General features: G+C 40.8%; 1 protein-coding gene across 1 annotated transcript in view; it reads left to right on the top strand.

Moving 5' to 3' along the window:
• The first annotated feature begins 3417 nt into the window (after positions 1-3417).
• LOC123952601 (ras and EF-hand domain-containing protein-like) overlaps positions 3418-19797 on the top strand; it is a 71443-nt gene continuing 55063 nt past the window's right edge. The window contains 5 exon segments of the mRNA XM_046021855.1: positions 3418-3424; positions 5741-5757; positions 10046-10445; positions 10552-10961; positions 10963-11132. Of these exon segments, the coding sequence (XP_045877811.1) occupies positions 3418-3424; positions 5741-5757; positions 10046-10445; positions 10552-10961; positions 10963-11132 (1004 nt within the window).

The following is a 19797-nucleotide window of genomic DNA, read 5'->3' as shown; positions in this document are numbered from 1 at the left end:
ATAGCTTCTGGTAATTTCATTTAAGACCAAACCAAGTTTTCATGAATTCTCATATAGCATAAAAATTATATTAGTTCTTTGGTACTTTGAAATTCATTGAAAAGTTTAGGAAAAAATACTTGGGGGGATGTTAGATACTTTTCATTTACGTTAGCCTCTGTCCTTGGGATCACCATTTACCAGAACAATATACAAGCCAGGGAAATAAAACATTTGAGGAGTTTTGGGAGTTGAAACTACCATTTCAGATGTCTGATATTTCAAGAATTATTTGATGAATCCTAGTCTCTCTGTGAAATCTGAATTTTTTTGGAGGAAATCTGAGATTTCTGTAATGAGTTAATCTTTCAGGAAATAGAGGAATCCATAGAACAAATACTTCTGTATGGAGCTCCAGAAATTTTTAGGCTTCAAAATGAACAAAATAATGAAATAGTTTGAGGGAATTCAGTTTGCTGATTGTCTATGTCTTATACAAATCAACTAATAATTTGTTTATTACTAAAAAATATGAATTGAGAACTTAGAAGACATAATGGAATTTACATTATTTTCCGCAATCCTGCAGGTATGGCATTCCTTCACAAATGTCTAGTTAGTGGGCAAAGGAATTCTGTTTTCTTCCAATGTCTCATTGCATGGTGCAAATGTGACATCTTACTTTTTTTTTTTAAAGCTAGATTTCACTTTATTCTCCCATCTTCTTTAACATTAAAGATTTGCAAATTAAAGAATACATGTAAGAGTGTTAGAAATCCTGGTTCTGTATTTCCAATTACTACATCAGTAAAAAATTAGTGTCCTAGTTCATTGCTAAGCTGAGACTCTGGGGTATTAGTGAAAGAGCCTTATTTGAATATCTCATCCTTTGAATACTGAATTATAGAATACTTTCCAGAGGAATAGGAAAGGTTTTAGAATTTTATAGATCTCTATCTGACTGATCTAGTTTGTCTCATTTTGTACTTCTGGGAACAGGAGCTTTAATCTTTCTTAGTCTAAAAAAAAAGATTAATATTTTAACATCTCCTATTATAGAATTGGGAACTTCCATGGCACATAGAAATGTACATTTCTCCATTATTTTGGATGAATATAAATGTGTCTCTGATCTAACAATGCACACATTGCATTCCCTGGGGCTAAAAGTAATTTTTGAGCATTTGAGGTCAAATTCATAGGATTTCCTAAGAAGAAATCCATTGTGATCTTAGAACATGATTTGACTTTTGTTAGAATGTAAGTTTGGGAAAAAGTTGAGTGTGTCCTAGACATTTCTAAAACAATTAGTAAATTGGGGCACCGGTATGGCTCAGTCTGTTAAGTGTCTGCCTTTAGCTCAGGTCACGACCTAGGGTACTGGGATAGAATCCCATGTCCAGTTCCTTGCTCAGCGGGGAGCCTACTTTTCCCTCTCCCTCTGCTTGTTGCTCCCCCACTTGTGTTTGCTCTGTCCCTCTCCTTCTCTGTGTCAAATAAATAAAAAAAACTTTAAAAAAAATAAGTAGTAAAGTAATAAGGAAATACTGACATGATTATTGTTCCAATACCATCAACATTAAAATGCACACAACTGCCTAATAGTTGTTTATAATTATTCCTAATTTTAAATCCTGCCTCCTTTCCAAAGGCTTTAGGACTTTTTTTTAATAGGTAAATACACACACGCACGTACGCGTGCGCGCACACACACACACACAGCTGAGCAATTTGAAATTACGGTAAAAAAATGTTTGCTCAGAAACCAGGTAGAGAAACAGGAGAAATGGAACTGGGGTCAAGGTGAGGGAAGACTGAAGTTGGAGCTGCTGGCAGGGAAGGCAAAATGGGAAGCACCATAAAAATGATGGCCCTTTTTGCCTTCTAAAACAAGGCCTGGCAATTCTTTATCAAAGGCAAAATTAATCCATCCTGAGAAGAATTTATCACTGGATTCTTCTACAATACTGAGAAACTAAAAACCTTAACAGTCACACATGTCAGCTGATTGCGTAAGATTCTACCTGGTCAGTATTTCCTTATTTTAAAAAAATGCTACACAAGTCACCATTGATAGAGTTTCCACATTCTTCCTTCATGCTACCACTATTGCTGTGGGATGACTGCACTTCTTTCCCTGTAAGTTGAAATATTATGTTTTTATTGGATTTGAGGAATTTTCAGAAGCACGAAGGTAGAGGATTAGTTTGAAAATAAGCAGATCCTTTGCTAGTGCATTTCGTTAACTTGTGCTATGAGAATATGTGAAACATGTCCTCCCCTCACTACTTCACATAAAGCAGGGTTGGAAAAATCCTTTTGTAAAGGGCCAGAGAATGAATATATTAGGTTTTACAGGTCAGATGTGCCTATTCCAACTACTCAGCAGTGCCCATCTAGCGTGAAAGTGAATGCACAGGACTGTGTTCCAATAAAACTTTATGTATGGACAGCAAGTGTTACAGTAGCACAGAACATACCCTTTCCTTCAGAATATAGCTGGTCTTCAACTTCAGATATTCTCACCATTCCTCACTAAGGCGACAAAATTTAAAAATGTACTTGGTGTTCTCAAGTTTGATGCTATCTTTCTCCTTGAGAAACATAAAGTCCTTAACATAAAGAATTTTCATGCACTTACCATGCTTAGACTCTAGGCTCCACTGTCTCCACTCCACATAGTTGGGAGTCTTATCTTTTCACTTCTTTTTAGTTGAAGATTCTCCATCTTTATGGCTGCATTGTCACTTCTGACCTGTGCAAAATAAAAGAGACTTTCAAAAGAGTCCAAGTACTATATGATGCTAATGTTTTCAGGAAAATAGAATTTCTAGTAATAAAGACATTAATAATATACTAAGTTAAATATGCCCTGAAATATTCTCAATTAAATCAAGATATAAATTATTTTTGACTTAAGAGGTAGACAATCAAGGAATAATTGCATGGTACTGTGTTGAGATCTTATAAAAAATAATCCATTTTTGTATGTCAAACATATCTACCCCCATAATAAAATAAAAAATGATAAAATTTTAAATATTGGTATTTTCTTGCCAGTTTGTCCTATTTGTTTATAATGTATTTAAACTTTTACCTGAGATTCCTAATTCGTAAATTACAATCTACTTTTGAGTCACTCAGTGTGTTATGAGAGAATAATATGTCAATTAACTCTGGAAGGAATATTTTCTCTTTTATATGCTATACATATTTAATTGTATGCACCATGGTTTTATATGTAATACAGCAATGCCCAATATTTTATTTCTTCAGAACTTATATCAGGGCATTGTAGTGGCTTCTGGGGAGCCCATATATCCCACAGGGTCATGCCCTTTGACTTGAGTCTCTGTTGTGACTATTTCATGCCAAGGAAGTAGGTGTGCACTGTCTTTGGCAGGTTACCCAGACACTGGGATGAGGATTCACGTGGACATGGAAGGTAAGCAAAGTGGGGCAGGTAGAACAGTCAAGGGAAGGAGGATAAGCAACAGTGCACCACTGACATCAAGTAACATCACCGTAGATAACTTTGTCTCAGTCCAAATGCTGAATATTGTACGGGTCAACTCAGTGTTGCTCTACAGCGAGGGCAAGGGGGCTTGACCACCACTACTTTCAAAGGAGATACAAATTGCTTGGTATCTACAGTTAACTAGACATGCAGGCAAAGTAAACTCGAACAGCCTCAAGGCTGACTGTTGGGTAGAATGCATAGGGACGGGGCCGAGCAAGAGAGCCTTTGGTACTTGTGCCATGTACAAGTGCCATGGAGCACTTAAATCGGGCGATCTGGTTTGAATCCTAGTTCTAGTAGCTGCGTGATTTTAGTCATAGCACTCAACCTCAGATTTCGTTTTCTTATCTCCCAAATTGGGAAGCCTAACTTTGTGAAAGGATATTTAAAGGATGAAATAGGATTGCATGGTGGCAACATAGGGAAAGGATCCTGGGCAGAGCAAATATTGTAGATGAAGTACAGAGTCTTAAAAAGAATGCTTAATGTTTGGGAAACAGTATGGCTGGAGGACAGATCCGCATGTGCAGTAGGTATGGAGGTGGAAATGGGGTCCTATGCGGACACTTGAGAGGGAAGCACAATCTCTTTTTGGAAAGTCAGGGAAATGACACCTAAGTTGAGGTCTAAAGCAGGGGAGGGGAATATCAGGTAAATATGGTAGGCAGAGCTGAAGTGAGAAAGAGCCCATCCCACTTCAGACAGAGATGTAGAAAACAAAAAGGGTGTAATACAAAGCCCAACTCAGAGCAAAAAATGTGTGGTAGATTAAAGATGGTCAAAATTCTTTACTACTCCTCTCATTCAGTGATGGTGACTATTTACCCCCCTTTTGAGTCGGTGTTGGCCTTAGTGATTAGCTTGACCAATAGAAGGTGGCTTAACATTGAAGACTTCTGAGGCTAGGTTGTAAGAAGCCTTGCAGCCTTGGCCCAAGGCTCTTTGAACACTCATGGTTAGAGCCCTGAGGCACCATGTGGGAAGTCTAAGTGTCCTGAGGGAGGGGCCATTGTGAAGAATCCGTGAGACTCCATGAACGTAAAAGCTGGACTAAAATTTGAAAATTCGTCAATATAATTCATCACATTAACAGGATAATGGAGGGGAAAAACCACTATCCTCTAAATAGATACTGAAAGCATCTAACAAAATCCAAAATCCATCCATGATAAATATTCTCAGCAATGTAGGAATAGAGGAGAAATTCCTCAACCCTATAAAAAGCATCTACAAAAACTCTACTGTTAACTTTACAATCAACAATGGAAGAGTGAATGATTCCCCCATGATTAGGAACAACACAAGGAGATCTGTTCTTACCACTGTAATTCTACATTGTAGTAGAAGTCCAGACCAGTGCAATAAAGCAAGAAAAAGAAAACATATACAGATGGGAAATGAAGAAGTAAAACTACCCTTTTCTTCCCACAGACGACATGACTGTGTAAGAGAATATTCTAAGATCCTATCAGATCCACTACTAAAACTAGTAAGTGAGTTGAGCAAAGTCTCAGAATACAAGTTTGTCAAAATTCCAAAATCAATTGAATTTTATATGCTGGAAACAAACAAATGAGGGATACAACATGTTTATTGATAGGCAGACATTGATCTATAAGATTCAACACAGTCTCAGTGCCAGAAATATAAGTATAAATTGAAAAACTGATCTTAAAATTTATATGGAAATACCTAAGACCAAGGAATATCCAAAACAATTTGGAAAAAGAATAACAAAGCTGCAGAACTTATCCTACTTGATTTTGAGTCTTACTATCAAGCAATGTGATCAAGAATATATGGTCTTGGTGAAAGGATAAATGTATGAGTCAAGAAGACAGAATAAAAAATCCAGAAATAGACCCATACGTATATGGTCATTTGATTTCTGACAAAGGTAATTCAATAGAGAGAGGATCCTTTTTTTCAATTTCAATCGAACCAACTCTATAGTGTTCTAAACAGTATAAACACCATTTCACAAACCAGAGCAGGGTAGACATTCCGTACTAATTGTCTATAATTCATGATTTCCCAAAGTCTGATAACTGCCAACACGTACACACACACAACAATGCTGTATACTGATTACAGAAACAATATGCAACCAAAGAGGAAGTTCATCTGGATGGATGCATAATGCTGTATTTTCTAAAAAAAAAAAAAAAAGATCTGGCAAAATGTTCATATTTACAATTTTGGGTATATCAGTGTTACATTATTCTTTTCTCTTTTTTCTAGATTTACTTAAAGAGCAAGTAAATTACTATGATGTAAATTTGTGGACACATTCTTTTTTTGTAAAATCTTCAAAATTTTCTTGTAACTTCCTTAGGAACAGCAAGCCATGACAGATATTCATGAGAGCACTAAGACTCAAAGTCTTGCAGGGGTGCCTATGTTTGAGAAATTTCTGAACCTTCTAATTGGTCCCTCAGTGGTATGCCATTACTTGGATATTTTGTGCCATCATAACAGGCTCATTGGATCTTTCTGGGGCAGAGTAACTGGAATGTTAAGTGACTTTGAAGAAGGCTCTTCTACCTGAAGGAAATCCTATAGGGCAGATTACAACAGGCTTCCACTAAATGCCTCTCCCATTTTACTGAGTGAAGAGGAGGTTAGGGGGTCATGCTAATTCCCTGTTATAGGAAATTGGGTGAATTTATGATATTGGGGCACAGGAATAATTTCTCATGACTCACTACCCTGGTCATTGGTTTCCCAAAGAATGTTCTCAAGATCACTAACTTGGTGGAAAGCCCTCAGAAATTGAAACAAAAACCAAACCAAACCCAAAACCCTACTTTCAAAATCAAATACATTTAGGAAATTTTAGCTTAAGCAAGTATAAACCGCTTTCTTTATCTCATCCAAGAAAGGGCAGAGTAGGATTCTTTTCCAAATTTATTTGTGTTTTAGAAGTGTATTTGATCACATAACATCTTTTCACTGTTCTTAGAAACACACTCTAACAAGATTATCTCTGATTTTTAAAATCCTTGGGTAGCCACAGAGCAAGCTGCTCTTTCTCAAATCATGCTAATAAATATAGGCAAGCTCTCTTTACCTACCAATTCATTGGCTCACAAAGGTTGCTCTGTTATCTCCAATTTCTCACTAGCTGTTTCTGGATGCTAGAACAGAAAAGAAATGCTTCCTATTTCTTTCTTCTCCCTCTTTCTTAAAAAATTAGAGACAGATTATGTAACCCTGGCCTTCCCCTGAGTATATTGCTGAGGATATTTAGAAGCATTCCTCAGTAACTTGTGAATGGCTTTGCAGAAGCATGTCATGTTTTTAGATAAACTGGAGGTCCCTTACTCTTTCTATAAATCAATTAATTTCTCACTGATTTACATGACAATTTCAGATGGTTGTCAATTTGTACTTGTGCCTAATGAATTAGTCTTAAGATTCATTACCTCCTCTTCCGTTTCCCCTGATCTCCTCTGCCATAGGCTTAATGATGTATAAAAAAAACAAAAAAACAAAAAACACTTAAAATATGAAAGGCAACCCACTAGGAACTTCAAGAATCTTTTTATAAACTCAAGAGTTCCTTCAAAATGTGATTCCTTAATAGAACTGACTAGAAAGTTCAGAAATAAACCCAAATACAGAAAGGAATTGAGTATATGCCAAAAGTGACATTTAAATCCATGGGGAAGGGACAGTTGAATAAAGTGTTAGAACAATTAGAAAAATAGTAAAGTTAATTCTACAACTCATACCTGACCCAAACCAAATTCCAGACAGAATATAACTTTAACTTGAAATGTAAAACCATGGAAAAAAAAAGAGCATTCCTGTGCCTTGCTTATTTGAGCTGACATAATTCATACTAAGTAATGTCTTTGAGAACAGGTCACAGTGAAATTGAAGAAACTTTGGTAGGAACAGAAGGATCCAACTCTTCCACAAAGGCTGGGAAATGGTTTGGTTAGACAGAAGAGGGGAAAATTAAGTTTAATATTTACACTTTGTGACAATAATAAGGAGCTATTATGTTAATTACATAATCAAGGGGAGAGTAGGAGCGCTGATGGAATCTAAAGGGAGAGATATTGGGTATATGAAGTGGGACCAGAGGACTCTGAGTGTCCAGATGAAGAGTTAACCCTTGGTTCTCTTTTAATTGGGGAACTCTGGGAATTTATGAGCTAGAATGTAGGTTTTCTTAACCATTATTGACATTTTTGGCCAGATAACTCTTTGTCATGGGAGGCTAGCCCTGTGTATGACAGGATGCTTTTCAGCATCTCTGGTCTCTACCTACTTGATGTTAGAAGCATCTTTCCCTTGACAAATTGTGCAACCAATAATGTCTCCAAACATTGCCAGATGTCTCCTGGGTAACAAAATCACCACAGATTGAGAATAACTGAGCTCTAGGATGACAGAATAATTGGCGTTTGAGATGGACTGTCCCATTGTGGTTGTGTAGAATGAACAGAAGACGGTCGGCAGGACAGGAACCTAAGAGAATGTCTTAGAGACTATCCCAGTACTTTAAGTAGGATCATTGTCACAATAAGGGCCCCTAATAAAGTACAAGTCCCTCTCTCTGTGATCTTGTATGGTCCCCTCCCACATTGAGGGTATGTTGGCTTGCCTTGTTGACCATCTTGGCTTTGTTGGCCATGTTGGCTTGCCTTGATGAATGGAATATCAGCAACCATGACATAAGCTGAGGCTTGAAAAGAATTTGTGCATTGGGATTTAGCCTCTTGGATCACTGCCCCCATGTAACAAAGCCCATGCTAGCCTCTTGAAGACATATGGTCCAACTAACAACCAACACCCACTTCCAGATATGAGTGAGGCCTTCTAACACCATGAAGCCACAGTGAAACCACCATAACTACATAATCTTAGGCAAGCCTGCAGAAAAACTACTTACCCAACCCTGCCCAAGCTAATGACCATGAAATTATGAACAAATTAAACGGTTGTTGTTTTAAATCACTAAGTGATTGTTGTGTTGTTATGCAATGGTAGATCACTTAGAGTGGGTTTGGAGTAGATCATTATCACGGGAAATGAAAAGATGTGTATACAAGACATTTGCAAGGATTTGTATTTCTTGATGACTTTTCAGTCAAGGGACTCAGTGAAAGTGCAAAGCAGGTCAAAAAATACAAGAACTTAGAAACTGAGGGCAATGGTCAAAGTGAATTCAGGAATGAAGTTGCAGGAGCAGTCTTCAAGAAAGCACTTCTGTCTAAGCAGTTAAAAATATTAACTCATCTATTTTGAAAACTACAGATATATAGTAATTACTAACAGTATAATGATAATAATACTTCAAAGGTTTAGTTGAACAATTCTATTTCTAAAGCTTTAAGGGCATCATCTAGCTAGCCACTTCTTCCCTTATATGGAAAAATCAATCTTTTAGAATAAACAGAAGGCACTCAATAACAATTTATATTGCAATAATGATAAAATTCATTTTGATGTGTTAGCTGTCCACTTGCATGGAACTATATTCACTTAGCAATTAGACTGCTAAGATCAGGGCCTCTAAAGGAATGCCTCTCATAATTTACCAGTTAAATTTATAGATGATAATTATCAGTGATATTTATGGCTTGATAGATGCTGAGCATTGACTCTGTTTATTGTACTATTCAAGAATTAACAGTTCCTCAGATGGTTAGCACTTAGTCTTATGTTTAAGAACACCAGCCTGGAGGGATCCTTATTGTCAAATCCCCTCCTTTATTTTAATCATAATTAAAAAATCAAAGTAATAAGCAATGAAGAAAATCCAGCATGAGATAAAAATGGAAATACAGAGTCATAACTAAAAGAAATGGCTGTACATAAAAGAAAGTCTAAAGCGTGGAGGGGATGGATAATGTAAATACAGTAAAAATAACCCAAATGCATTTTCACAGGCATTAGAATCACTGGAGGGAACATTCGCCTAAGTCACATGACAGTGAGGAAAGTCTCTTGGAAATAGGGTAAGATTGAAAAAAAGAAAGATCAAAATGATCGAATTTTTAAGATCTTGTACCCATTAAGCAGTCAGTATCAAAGACACAATAGCACTGCTGAAGTAAGTGTTTAAAATCAAAGGGTAACCTTGCACTTGGACATAAAATTTCCCTAAGATTTATCTAAAAAATTTTTTTTAAATCACCCTAGTTTATAACTGTCGCTGCCTGCCAAAGAATTTTGATTACTAATTCTTTCTCAGGTTGTGGAGACAAGGACCGAGAAAAATTATTCGGATGCGGGGGATCTGGAAGATCTATGTGATTTCTGATATGTGTTGACCAGTTGGAACTTAATGTTGGGAGGGCATAGATTAAGGAAAGCCAGTAAAATCAGAAAATGGAGTCTTCTGGTAAATCTCGTAGATAAGTTTGCAAGAAAACTTGTTCCCAGACAGAATTTAGGACTGTATATGCAGACGTTTACCAAAATTCCGTAATTACAAGAGACTGAAATATGCATAACGTTAACCAATTTGGGAGTCCTACCCCTATCTTCCTTTTCTCTTATTGTCCAAGTAGCTTTGCACTCTCCTGCTAGCTCTTGGCTTTAACCGAGCAACCAGTGTTTTACTCCAAAGACCCTGGCAAACGCTACCGCTGCAGCCCCGGTTCTGGCCGGTATCCCAAGTCTAAGAGTCCCCAAACCCGGCTCAGCCAGCTGGAGCCTGGCGCAGAAGGGACAGCGGGCTCCGGAGGCGTGGGAGCCCGAACCACGCGCCCCTCCTACCTGGCTGGGCGGAGCCAGATCCGAGCGGAAAGTGTGAGGGCAGCCCCACTGGGCTCTCAATCTCGCGCGGCCGCTACTGCGCTGTACGCGGAGTCCGCACCCGGGCGGGAAAGGGCCGCGCGCGGGACCAGCGTTGGAGGGACCCTCCCCCGGCCCGCGCAGGCGCCGCCCTCCCACTGGGCTCTCAATCTCGCGCGGCCGCTCCTGCGCTGTACGCGGAGTCCGCACCCGGGCGGGAAAGGGCCGCGCGCGGGACCAGCGTTGGAGGGACCCTCCCCCGGCCCGCGCAGGCGCCGCCCCCCCCCCCCCCCCCCCAGCGCGGATATTCCTGCAAGCGGCCCAACCAGCCAGAGGAGGCTCTCGCTGCGGCTCCCGGCGGCAGCAGGTGGCCCCGGACTTCCCGCAGTTACCGCTGTCTCAGTGGGCCGCGCGCCCCGTCGCGCCCCGGAGCCCTCTGGGCTACCCTCGCCGGGCGGGATGGAGGTACGGGGACCGGGAGGATCTGGACCACCTGCGCTCTTTCTTCGCTGCCTGCGACACGAACCGCTGGGGGCGCCTGGAGCGCGAGGAGTTCATCGCTCTCTGCGCTGAGCTGCGCGTGCGGCCGGCCTACGCCAAGGCCCTGTTCCAGCGGCTAGACGCTGACCGCGACGGCGCCATCACCTTCCAGGAGTTCGCGCGCGGCTTCCGTGGACGGCACCGAGGCTGGGCTCCCCGGGAGCCCGCGTCCGCCGGAGCCCGCGTCCGCCTCAGCCCACGCGGGACCAGACCCCGAGGACAGCCAAGAGGAAGAGGGCGACGGGGACGCACTGGGAGCCCCCTGGGGTCTGGCGAGCGCTGGCCAGCCTTGGCAGGACTTCCAGGCGAGACTTGGAAAAGAGGCCAAATTCATCCCCAGGTGCGTGTGTGGGTTGGAGGGCGGGAGGTGAAGATGGTGTTACCTGCCCTCACTGGTGCGCTGGCATCTCCCTCTTAACCCGCAGAGTTAGCAGACCTACTGGACCCAGCTCTTCTTTCTGAGTTGCTTTTCTCTGTCCAACTATTCATAGGGGAGATCTCCCTAGAGTTGAAGAAAGGGAGTGCGTTCAGAGTCAGGCTTTGGGGAGAAAGTTTCACTTGCTCACTTCTGAGCCTTGCAAAAGTCACTTTATTAATTACCTGGGCTGCAGTGAAATCCGCAGCATCAAGAGTTTGTTCCCAGACAGAGTTTAGGAGCGCTCTCCAGATCTCATCGCACCTTCTAGCAAGGACCCTGCCTGCACCCCGGGGCTGTGAGCTGCGGATTGTCAAATTGGTGTCCCTGATATGTGTAGTTCATGTATTTGTTGTTTTCCTACAACATAGAAGACGAAACATGCTGGGCATTTGTACTGCTGGACTTACATACTCATTGATACCTACCATATATTATGCAGTTTACAGTTTACAGAGTTCGTTCATTTAATTTTTGCAAAAACCCCGGATGTGGATTTTCTCATTTCTAATTGGAGAAATTTAAACCCAGAAATATAGACCCCTAAGACATTAAGGAACTTGACTGATTAATGAAAGAGCAGGGATTTGATCCCATATGTTGTTGAGCTGAAAAACTCTGTTTTATACAATAGAATAAAATGATAAAGTTATATAATAAATTCTCTATGGCTCCGACAGAAATGATATCAAGTTACTAACTTAATTCTCAGGGGGAAAGGAAATGCCTGCAGGGCCAGGCTTGGAAAGATGCTTAGGTTTTATTCAAGAGAAATTTGCCTCTGTGCTTTCCTTCCTGTCATGGTGTGTCTTGAACTGCTGTATTCACTTCTTCCTCAGACACTCTCAGCATGTTAATGCTGTAAAATGTATTCCTGCTCTCTGTTTGGATTATGGTTGAAAGGCAGCTTGCATATCTTAGACATAAAACTCAGAAAACCAAATAGCCCTGGGAGGATCATTGGTCTTGCTCACCCATTCACAGCTTGGACCTGCTGGCTTGGGAGTCCCACTTCCTCCTCCTCCCCAGCTCCTCCCTCCTGTTTGGAGAGTGAGACATGGAGAATGACTCACTGCAAGTATGAGAAGGATGGTGTAGAGAAAGTGGGCGTGATACTCACCTTTTCTATTATTTACAAATGAGTTAAAATACAATCTCTCCATTGGGGAACTTGTAAGCATCGCTACAAACTATATTCTTGGAATTATCGTTTATCTGTAACTTGGTTTAGGTCCAACTGATTACAAAAGGCAACATTTTTCAGAATCAGGGAAGGTGAGCCCACGGGATGTTTTACACACGAACCTACGCACATACCTACTTTTCACAGTTGTTAAGTCTCAGCAGCAAATACTTGACACTTAACCTTGAAATGATTAGGACGGTCTTCTTAGTATCAGTATAGAAACCGGGTTTTAATATTACTGGTGATACTGTTATCATGATGCCTTTCCAAACTCTTCAATGGTTATTAAATTTAACGGGCACCAGAGTCACCTGGTAGACTTGTATTTTAAGCCACACCCCCTTGTGACTGGAGATTAACAAGGACAATATTTGCCTTCCTGTGCTTGTTCAAGTGGAAAAGAACTAAATGGAGTTGCTTCATCTGATTGTTACCATGGCAGCCAGTAACTGTTTTTGGTAAATTTGATTGCTTCTATTCCACTTTCTCATACAGCTGTTTACCTTCCTTCCTCTCATCCGAATGCGGTAAAAATTGTTTATCATCGATAATGCTGTTGGCATTATTTCAGCCAAATTAATTCTGCAGACGTTAGTGAGTGCTTATTTTGTGCCAGACACTGTCGTAGGTCCTGCCCTAGGTCCCGGGGGACAAAGACAAGGATGAGATGTAGTTCATGCCTTCAAGAAGTTTATAGTGTGGGTGAAACATTTCTCAAAAATTTCATCAAAGAACATTTAAAGATAAGAGGGTTATTTGCAAGAAATTCCATACATAGCGAACATAGCGCAATAGTAACCAGGAGCCGTCTTTGAAGCCTTGAGTTTTTATTTTTAAAAAGTTCATGTGTTTGTTCATTTTAACTCCATATTATATTGGGGCTTATTTTAGTATAAAATATCATATTTTCCTCCAGTGGGAAATTGTTTCTCTAGGAAGGTGTGCCATTTCATCGGGTGGCTTTTTTCCTCATCTGGCACCCCTGGTGGCTTCTTGTCCAATGCGTATCCAGGGGGTTTCCAGGTCCAGGTTGAGAAGATGAGTCATCAGATATTAGAATGTTTGGCTCCTATAAGGAAAAATGTGGTAGTGTTGACAGAATTTCCAGTTGTAAGACCAATCAAAGTCCTGGATTAAAAATATAAACATGTTTGGGTTAAACTCCCTAGTCATCAGTGTTGTGGTCTTAGAGAAGAAATAAGGTTGCACCGTAAAAGGATGAAAATGGTCTCTGGGATGTGTGTCAACTCACTCTTCAGTTGGTTTTATTGTAAAAGATTGAAAGACTCCTTCCCCTAAAGGGGAATGTCTTCAGTAGTCAAGTGACTGTTAGCCTGAGCTAGGCAGGTGTACATCTTCTGCCGGGGCAGGATGGCCATCACCACCTCCTGGTGACCTGGAATTAGGTCGGCCAACAGGTGAAACCACAGTGGGTAAGGCAATGTGGTTATAGAAGAGAATTCAGGAAGGAAGATTGTACAAGGCCAAGAACACTCCATGAAGTGGGGAGAAAATGTTGGGTGAGAGAGAACAGACTTGTAATAACCTAGTCTGGCCAATTTTTTGTGCCAGGGGTGTTATGAAAGGGAGTTTCATACCTAGTAGATACTTAATAAATGTGCTCAGTAAATGTTTGCAAAATGAACAGAATAAACTGATGTTTTTTGATTCCTTGATTCATATACTAAGAATGCAGTTCATGGTATGTGTATTTTCTTTATTTCCAATAAAATTGGTTTATTCTTTTTTTTTTTTTTTTTTTTTTTTTAACATTCTGCTGTAACCTGGTCATGGTTTTCCGAGTTTGGCAAGAAAGGAGGGAAATGGTGTGTGTGTGTGTGTGTGTGTATGTATATATAAACATTTGACTGGGGTAGTGGGATGGCAAAATTTTCAGCTCTAGTTGGACCTAAAGTTTTTTTTGTTTGTTTTTTTTTTTTTAAAGATTTTATTTATTTATTTGACAGAGAGAGATCACAAGTAGCAGAGAGGCAGGCAGAGAGAGAGAGAGAGAGGGCAGCAGGCTCCCTGCTGAGCAGAGAGCCCAATGTGGGACTCAATCCTAGGACCCTGAGATCATGACCTGAGCCGAAAGCAGCGGCTTAACCCACTGAGCCATCCAGGAGCCCTGGACCTAAAGTTCTTCAGAGTTTTCTCAACTCCATCTTTTGCATTTGTAAGTATTATTTGTGAATTGATTTCACTTCAATAAATCAAGTTAGAACAGCATGTTTTTCACAAACAGAATCATGAGGATCCGACTGGCACGAACACTACCCTGGATTTGTACGTGGACAAAGGTACGGCCACAATGGCCAGATCAGGGATAGACCCAGGCTGGTGCTTGTAATGTAACAGGCGTTAGTGTGATTGGTGTCCTGCCAGGCAGGGCTAGGCTGTTTGTTGTTCAGACACCAAAATCTATCCCCTCTACTCAGCTGTTTCTCTTGGTTTCTGATCTTCACACACGCGCGCGCACACACACATACTCTGTTGAAGGGGAGGCTTTTCTTTTGATTATGTAGAAACTGAATTTAATTGAGAAGAACCAAAACTACCCACTTGTGATCTGTGTATGGGTTATCAAAAACAGTGTACTTCAGCATATTCGTGTCATTGTAGTGATGATTATGAAAATCAGGAGAAAAAAACTCAGTGACTGAACACCAATCCCACTTAAGCAGGACATTTTTAAAACATGTAGCTACAAGTAAGCAGAAGGATAGTTTCCACACTGGTCAGGATTTCTTTTACATTTTCCCCTCTCGGGTTCCACATTAGCCCTTTCCAGTCTGATTGCCTTCTTCCCTAATAACATGGTTCCTTCATGAACCCCCTTCTCTTACACGATGTGCTTCCTCAGATGGGAAGGCAGAGGGCAGATAGAGGCAGAGAAATGGAAACTCAGAGGGCTAGAGATGTGGAGCAGAAAGGATAAGGGGAAGCGAAAGACAGAGGTCAACAGACAGATGGACAGATTGGATAGTGCCTCAGTTTCCCGTCTCTTTCCACTAAACAAGTTCATTGCCATGAGCCACCTTATGATGGGGGAGGCAAATCAGCTCTGCTTTATTTGATTTTAGCCCTTGAGTATCCTAGAATGTGAACATCTTGATGCTTTGGATGGTGTTTGTAGTATTTGAAGATACATTTTTCACTCATGTGGCAGGAACATTATCTGGTGTTCATCCAAGGAGGTACAGACTTGTTCCAGCCTTGAGGCACGGCAGTGGGTTGGACCCCCAGTCCTGGAAGAGGATTAAGCGTGTTTTTGCCAATGTGTGATATTTACCTCTGGCCCTGGCCTTGGGATCTCTCAGTGTTCTGACCACATTCTTTCCAGAATTCTCTGCTTTTTCTGGGTTCAGAAGTGGGGTCTTTGTAGATACATATTTTCTAACTGTTGTTGTTCTGCTGCTTTTCCTTTTTTCTCTTGAGTGTATTCTCTACTCTAATTCTGAGTGTCATTACCCCACTGCTGAGAAGAAACCTGTCTGTTGAGAAGACCACAGCTGTGCCTTGGACCTTATGAGCCTTGCTCCTGGGCTTTGTAGTAGTCTGTACATGGCTTGGTTTTTACGAGCTCTACTTGTTTGTGGTCCCTCCTGGTTTGGATATTTGAATTTTATTTCAAGGTAATGATTTCATTTTGGCCTCCTGGCCCCAGAAACATGTTCTGGCCATCCCATTCTTGGAGGATTGTCTGTCTGGCCAGATGGTTAGGGGCCCTGCTCAGACTGTGAGGTTCAGTGTTTTGTTGTCAATTTCTTGATAAGAGATTATTTATCCTGCCCTTATGGTGTGGACACAAAGGAAAAGACTTCAATTGGGGTATCCTGGGAAGACTGCATTCCAGGAACCACAGACAGTTCTCTTAGCTGTCTTTTAACCTGAAGTTTTGATTGACTCCTCTCCTAAATCACTAATCAAATTCATGGTCCTATTACTCCTGTCACTTTGAGAATGCAGACATTTTTGCCTGTTTCTTCATTTCTGTCTGGGTTACATAATCTTAACTTCATTTGGAAAATGGAAGTATCTGTATCGTGCTGATCTGCCTTGAGTGGAGGTTTGGAGGCTGCCAGCAGAAATGGGACCCTATCGGGGATGAGAAAGAGATTCAAATGTCTGGGGGTTTTTCCTTCTAAAATGGTGTATAGAGTATACATTCTTGCTTTATAGGTAACTTGTTAAAGCTTGGGTAGGTCCCCATTGCAGTATGTTGTTGGACGGGAGAGATGGGAAGAGATTCCTCATCATGGATATTCAGGCTCCTTCTGTCTGATGATATTAGTCTTATATCAGGTTGTAAAATAGAAAGCAAACACTATATTCCAGAGGAAAGTTGTCACGGGGAATATATGTATGACACATGATCTACTTATTAGTTCTTCAAAAAGGGATTCCATTGCTTCAACTTGTAAATATTTGGGATTTCCCAAATTATAATTGCTTTTGTCAGAGCAGTTATTAAAGGAGCACAGTGAATTTTGACCCTTCAGGGCTTTGTATGTCTTATAAAAAGATCTACAGATGCAGTAGTTTGGACATGTTTCTTCAGTTCTTTCTCTCATTCACCCAATATGCCTGCCAGCATCCTAGGCACTAGAGAGACTTTGTAGACTTGACCCTGACCTCCAATGAGCGTATTGCCTCAGTTTCTTAATTACATGGGAGTTGATACCTGAAGGACCTGGGAATTCAGTATAATCAATGAAACTATACCTCCTGGTACATACCCCAGCCTATGCACATTTCTGAGTGGTTCTCAGATCAGGGGCTACAGAACTTTTGGGGTCTTTACACGTATACTTGGGAATCTTAGAATACTGTACGTTTTTGTTTTCATTTTGACAAAATAAAATACAAACTAATTTGCACACATTTGGAATCATGTGGATGACTCGTACCTTACAGAAACTCCCATGGTCACTGTAGCATTATTCACTGTAGCCAAGAGATGGAAGCAATCTAAGTGCCCATTGACAGATGACTGGATGAAGAAAAGGTATATACCTACAATAGAATATCATTCAGCTTTAAGAAATAAGGAATTCCTACAATGGGCATCACAGATGAACCTTGAAGAATTACACTAAGTGAAATAAGCTAATCACAGAAGGACAAATAATGCATGATTCCATTTGTATGAAGTATCCTTAGTAGTCAAACTCTTGGAAGGAGAAGTAGAAAGGTAGGTGTAGGGGCAAGGCGAGGAGAGAATGGGGAGTTGTTGTTTAATGGGTATAGTGTCTCAGTCATTCAGGATGAAAGGAGATTTGCTTTACAATAATGTGTCAACAGTAGTGTCCCACAAAAGTTTTGTTAAGATGGTAGGTTTCCGGGGTGCCTGGGTGGTTCAGTGGGTTAAAGCCTCTGCCTTCGGCTCAGGTCATGATCCCAGGGTTTTGGGATCGAGCCCCGAATCAGGCTCTCTGCTCAGCCGAGAGCCTACTTCCTCCTCTCTCTCTCTGCCTGCTTGTGATCTCTGTCTGTCAAATAAATACAATTTTTAAAAATAAATAAATAAATAAATAAATAAATGAAGGTAGAGTTCCTCTATGTTTCTCACCAAAAGAAAAAACCTTAAAAGAAATAGGAAATTTTTTTACAGAGATGAGAAATTGAGAAGGTACCGAAGTTCTGTGTCTTAGCTTTTGTCTTTTGTTTTTGTGCTGTCCCAAGTACAGGTTCTTTCAAGCTTTGCCCCTTTAATGTACTCTTACTTGCTGTTTGTGGGTGAGCAAGCAGAAACACTTGAGATAATGACACATTCTTTTATTTATTCATTTAAAAGATTTTATTTATTTGAGAGAAAGAGCATGAGCAGGGGGGAGGGGCAGAGGGAGCTGGAGAGGTAGACTCCCTACTGAGCAGAAAGCCTAATGCAGATTCCTTTCTGGGCTCTATCCCAGGATCCTGAGATCATGACCTGAGCCAAAGGCAGACACTTAACTGAATGAATCACCCAGGCACCCTGAGATAATGACATATTTTAAGGGCACCATCCCTACACACAGACACACATATCAAGGGCAACCACTCCCTTCAATTTCAATTTTTTAGAATTTAGTTTTGGGACATTTTATGAGAAGGTTCAAGCATGAAAGCCCATTGTGATTATTTACAATTATAAAATTATGGAGCTTGTTCAAGTGGCTGTTTTGTTATAGTGATATCTTTGACCAAGAGTATTTTTAAATGTCTGGATATGAAGCAAAAAAAAACACAAGTGAGTTATTCATTCGAAAACCCGCGTGCCAGGGTGAAAGTGTCACCTGCTGTCAGCGGTGTCAGCCACTTCGTAATTCTTGCCTCCACAGAACAGAGTCACAGTCTGCTCTGGGCTGGGCTGGAAGAATTCCAGAAGAGTCACCTGAAAGTTGCTTAGAATATCCATGTTTGGGACGCCTGGGTGGCTCAGTGGGTTAAGCCGCTGCCTTTGGCTCAGGTCATGATCTCGGGGTCCTGGGATCGAGTTCCGCTTCGGGCTCTCTGCTCAGCAGGGAGCCTGCTTCCCTCTCTCTCTCTGTGCCTGCCTCTCTATCTACTTGTGATCTCTCTCTGTCAAATAAATAAATAAAATCTTTAAAAAAAAAAGAATATCCATGTTTGAGGACATTCGATGTCATGTTTTCTGACAGAAATGTTATAAACCAGTGTTAGTGTTGGTGATGCAAAATAGTTTTTTTTTTCTCTCCTCAGGGATACATGGCACAGCACAAACCTCCGTCTGGCAGACAGTGTTCGTTTGGGGACGTTAACAAATGAATTACAGAGCAGGCATTCTTGCTTGAACACGGTGCATGCATTCCCGAAAAACGTAATATTCTGCAAACACACAAGACATATGAAAAAAAAAAAGGTTGGGTATGACCACTCAATATTGTACACCTTTGTAGCCAGAACACTCAAAATAACAGTAACAATCCTAATAAGGTACTAGGACAATAAAAAAAAAGTCATGTTAGAGTCTTAATAAACACAGAAATATAACAGTCTAGGAATCCCTGTAGATAGTTTTAAAAAATAAAAATACAGGATTTTGTAGTTAATTTTTTTGAAGGTGAAGGAAGCTTGATGAGGAAGGTGTGTAGGTTGTGGCTGCCGAGTTATGGGGCGAAGGACATAATGCATAAAGCTCTGAGAGAACCAAAACAAAGCACGTGGACAGTCTGTGCCAACAGGAAGGCCCCAAGTCAAGTGGACGTTGTGTCCCACACTGTATTCACCTGCTGTCTGCTGCTTCAGCTCTGGGAATGGACTTGCATTTGGTGGCTGTTACTGGGCGGGAGGGTGAGGCACAGCATTAATATGCTGGGAAGTACAAGTTCTACTTTAGCATCACTCACCTACGAGCTAATTAATGCTCTAGGAACACAGTTGTGGCAGAGCAGTCCTGGT

The sequence above is a fragment of the Meles meles genome, chromosome 11 (genome assembly GCF_922984935.1).
Source record: "Meles meles chromosome 11, mMelMel3.1 paternal haplotype, whole genome shotgun sequence".
NCBI classification, from domain to species: domain Eukaryota; kingdom Metazoa; phylum Chordata; class Mammalia; order Carnivora; family Mustelidae; genus Meles; species Meles meles.
This window is presented reverse-complemented; position numbering and strand designations above follow the sequence as displayed.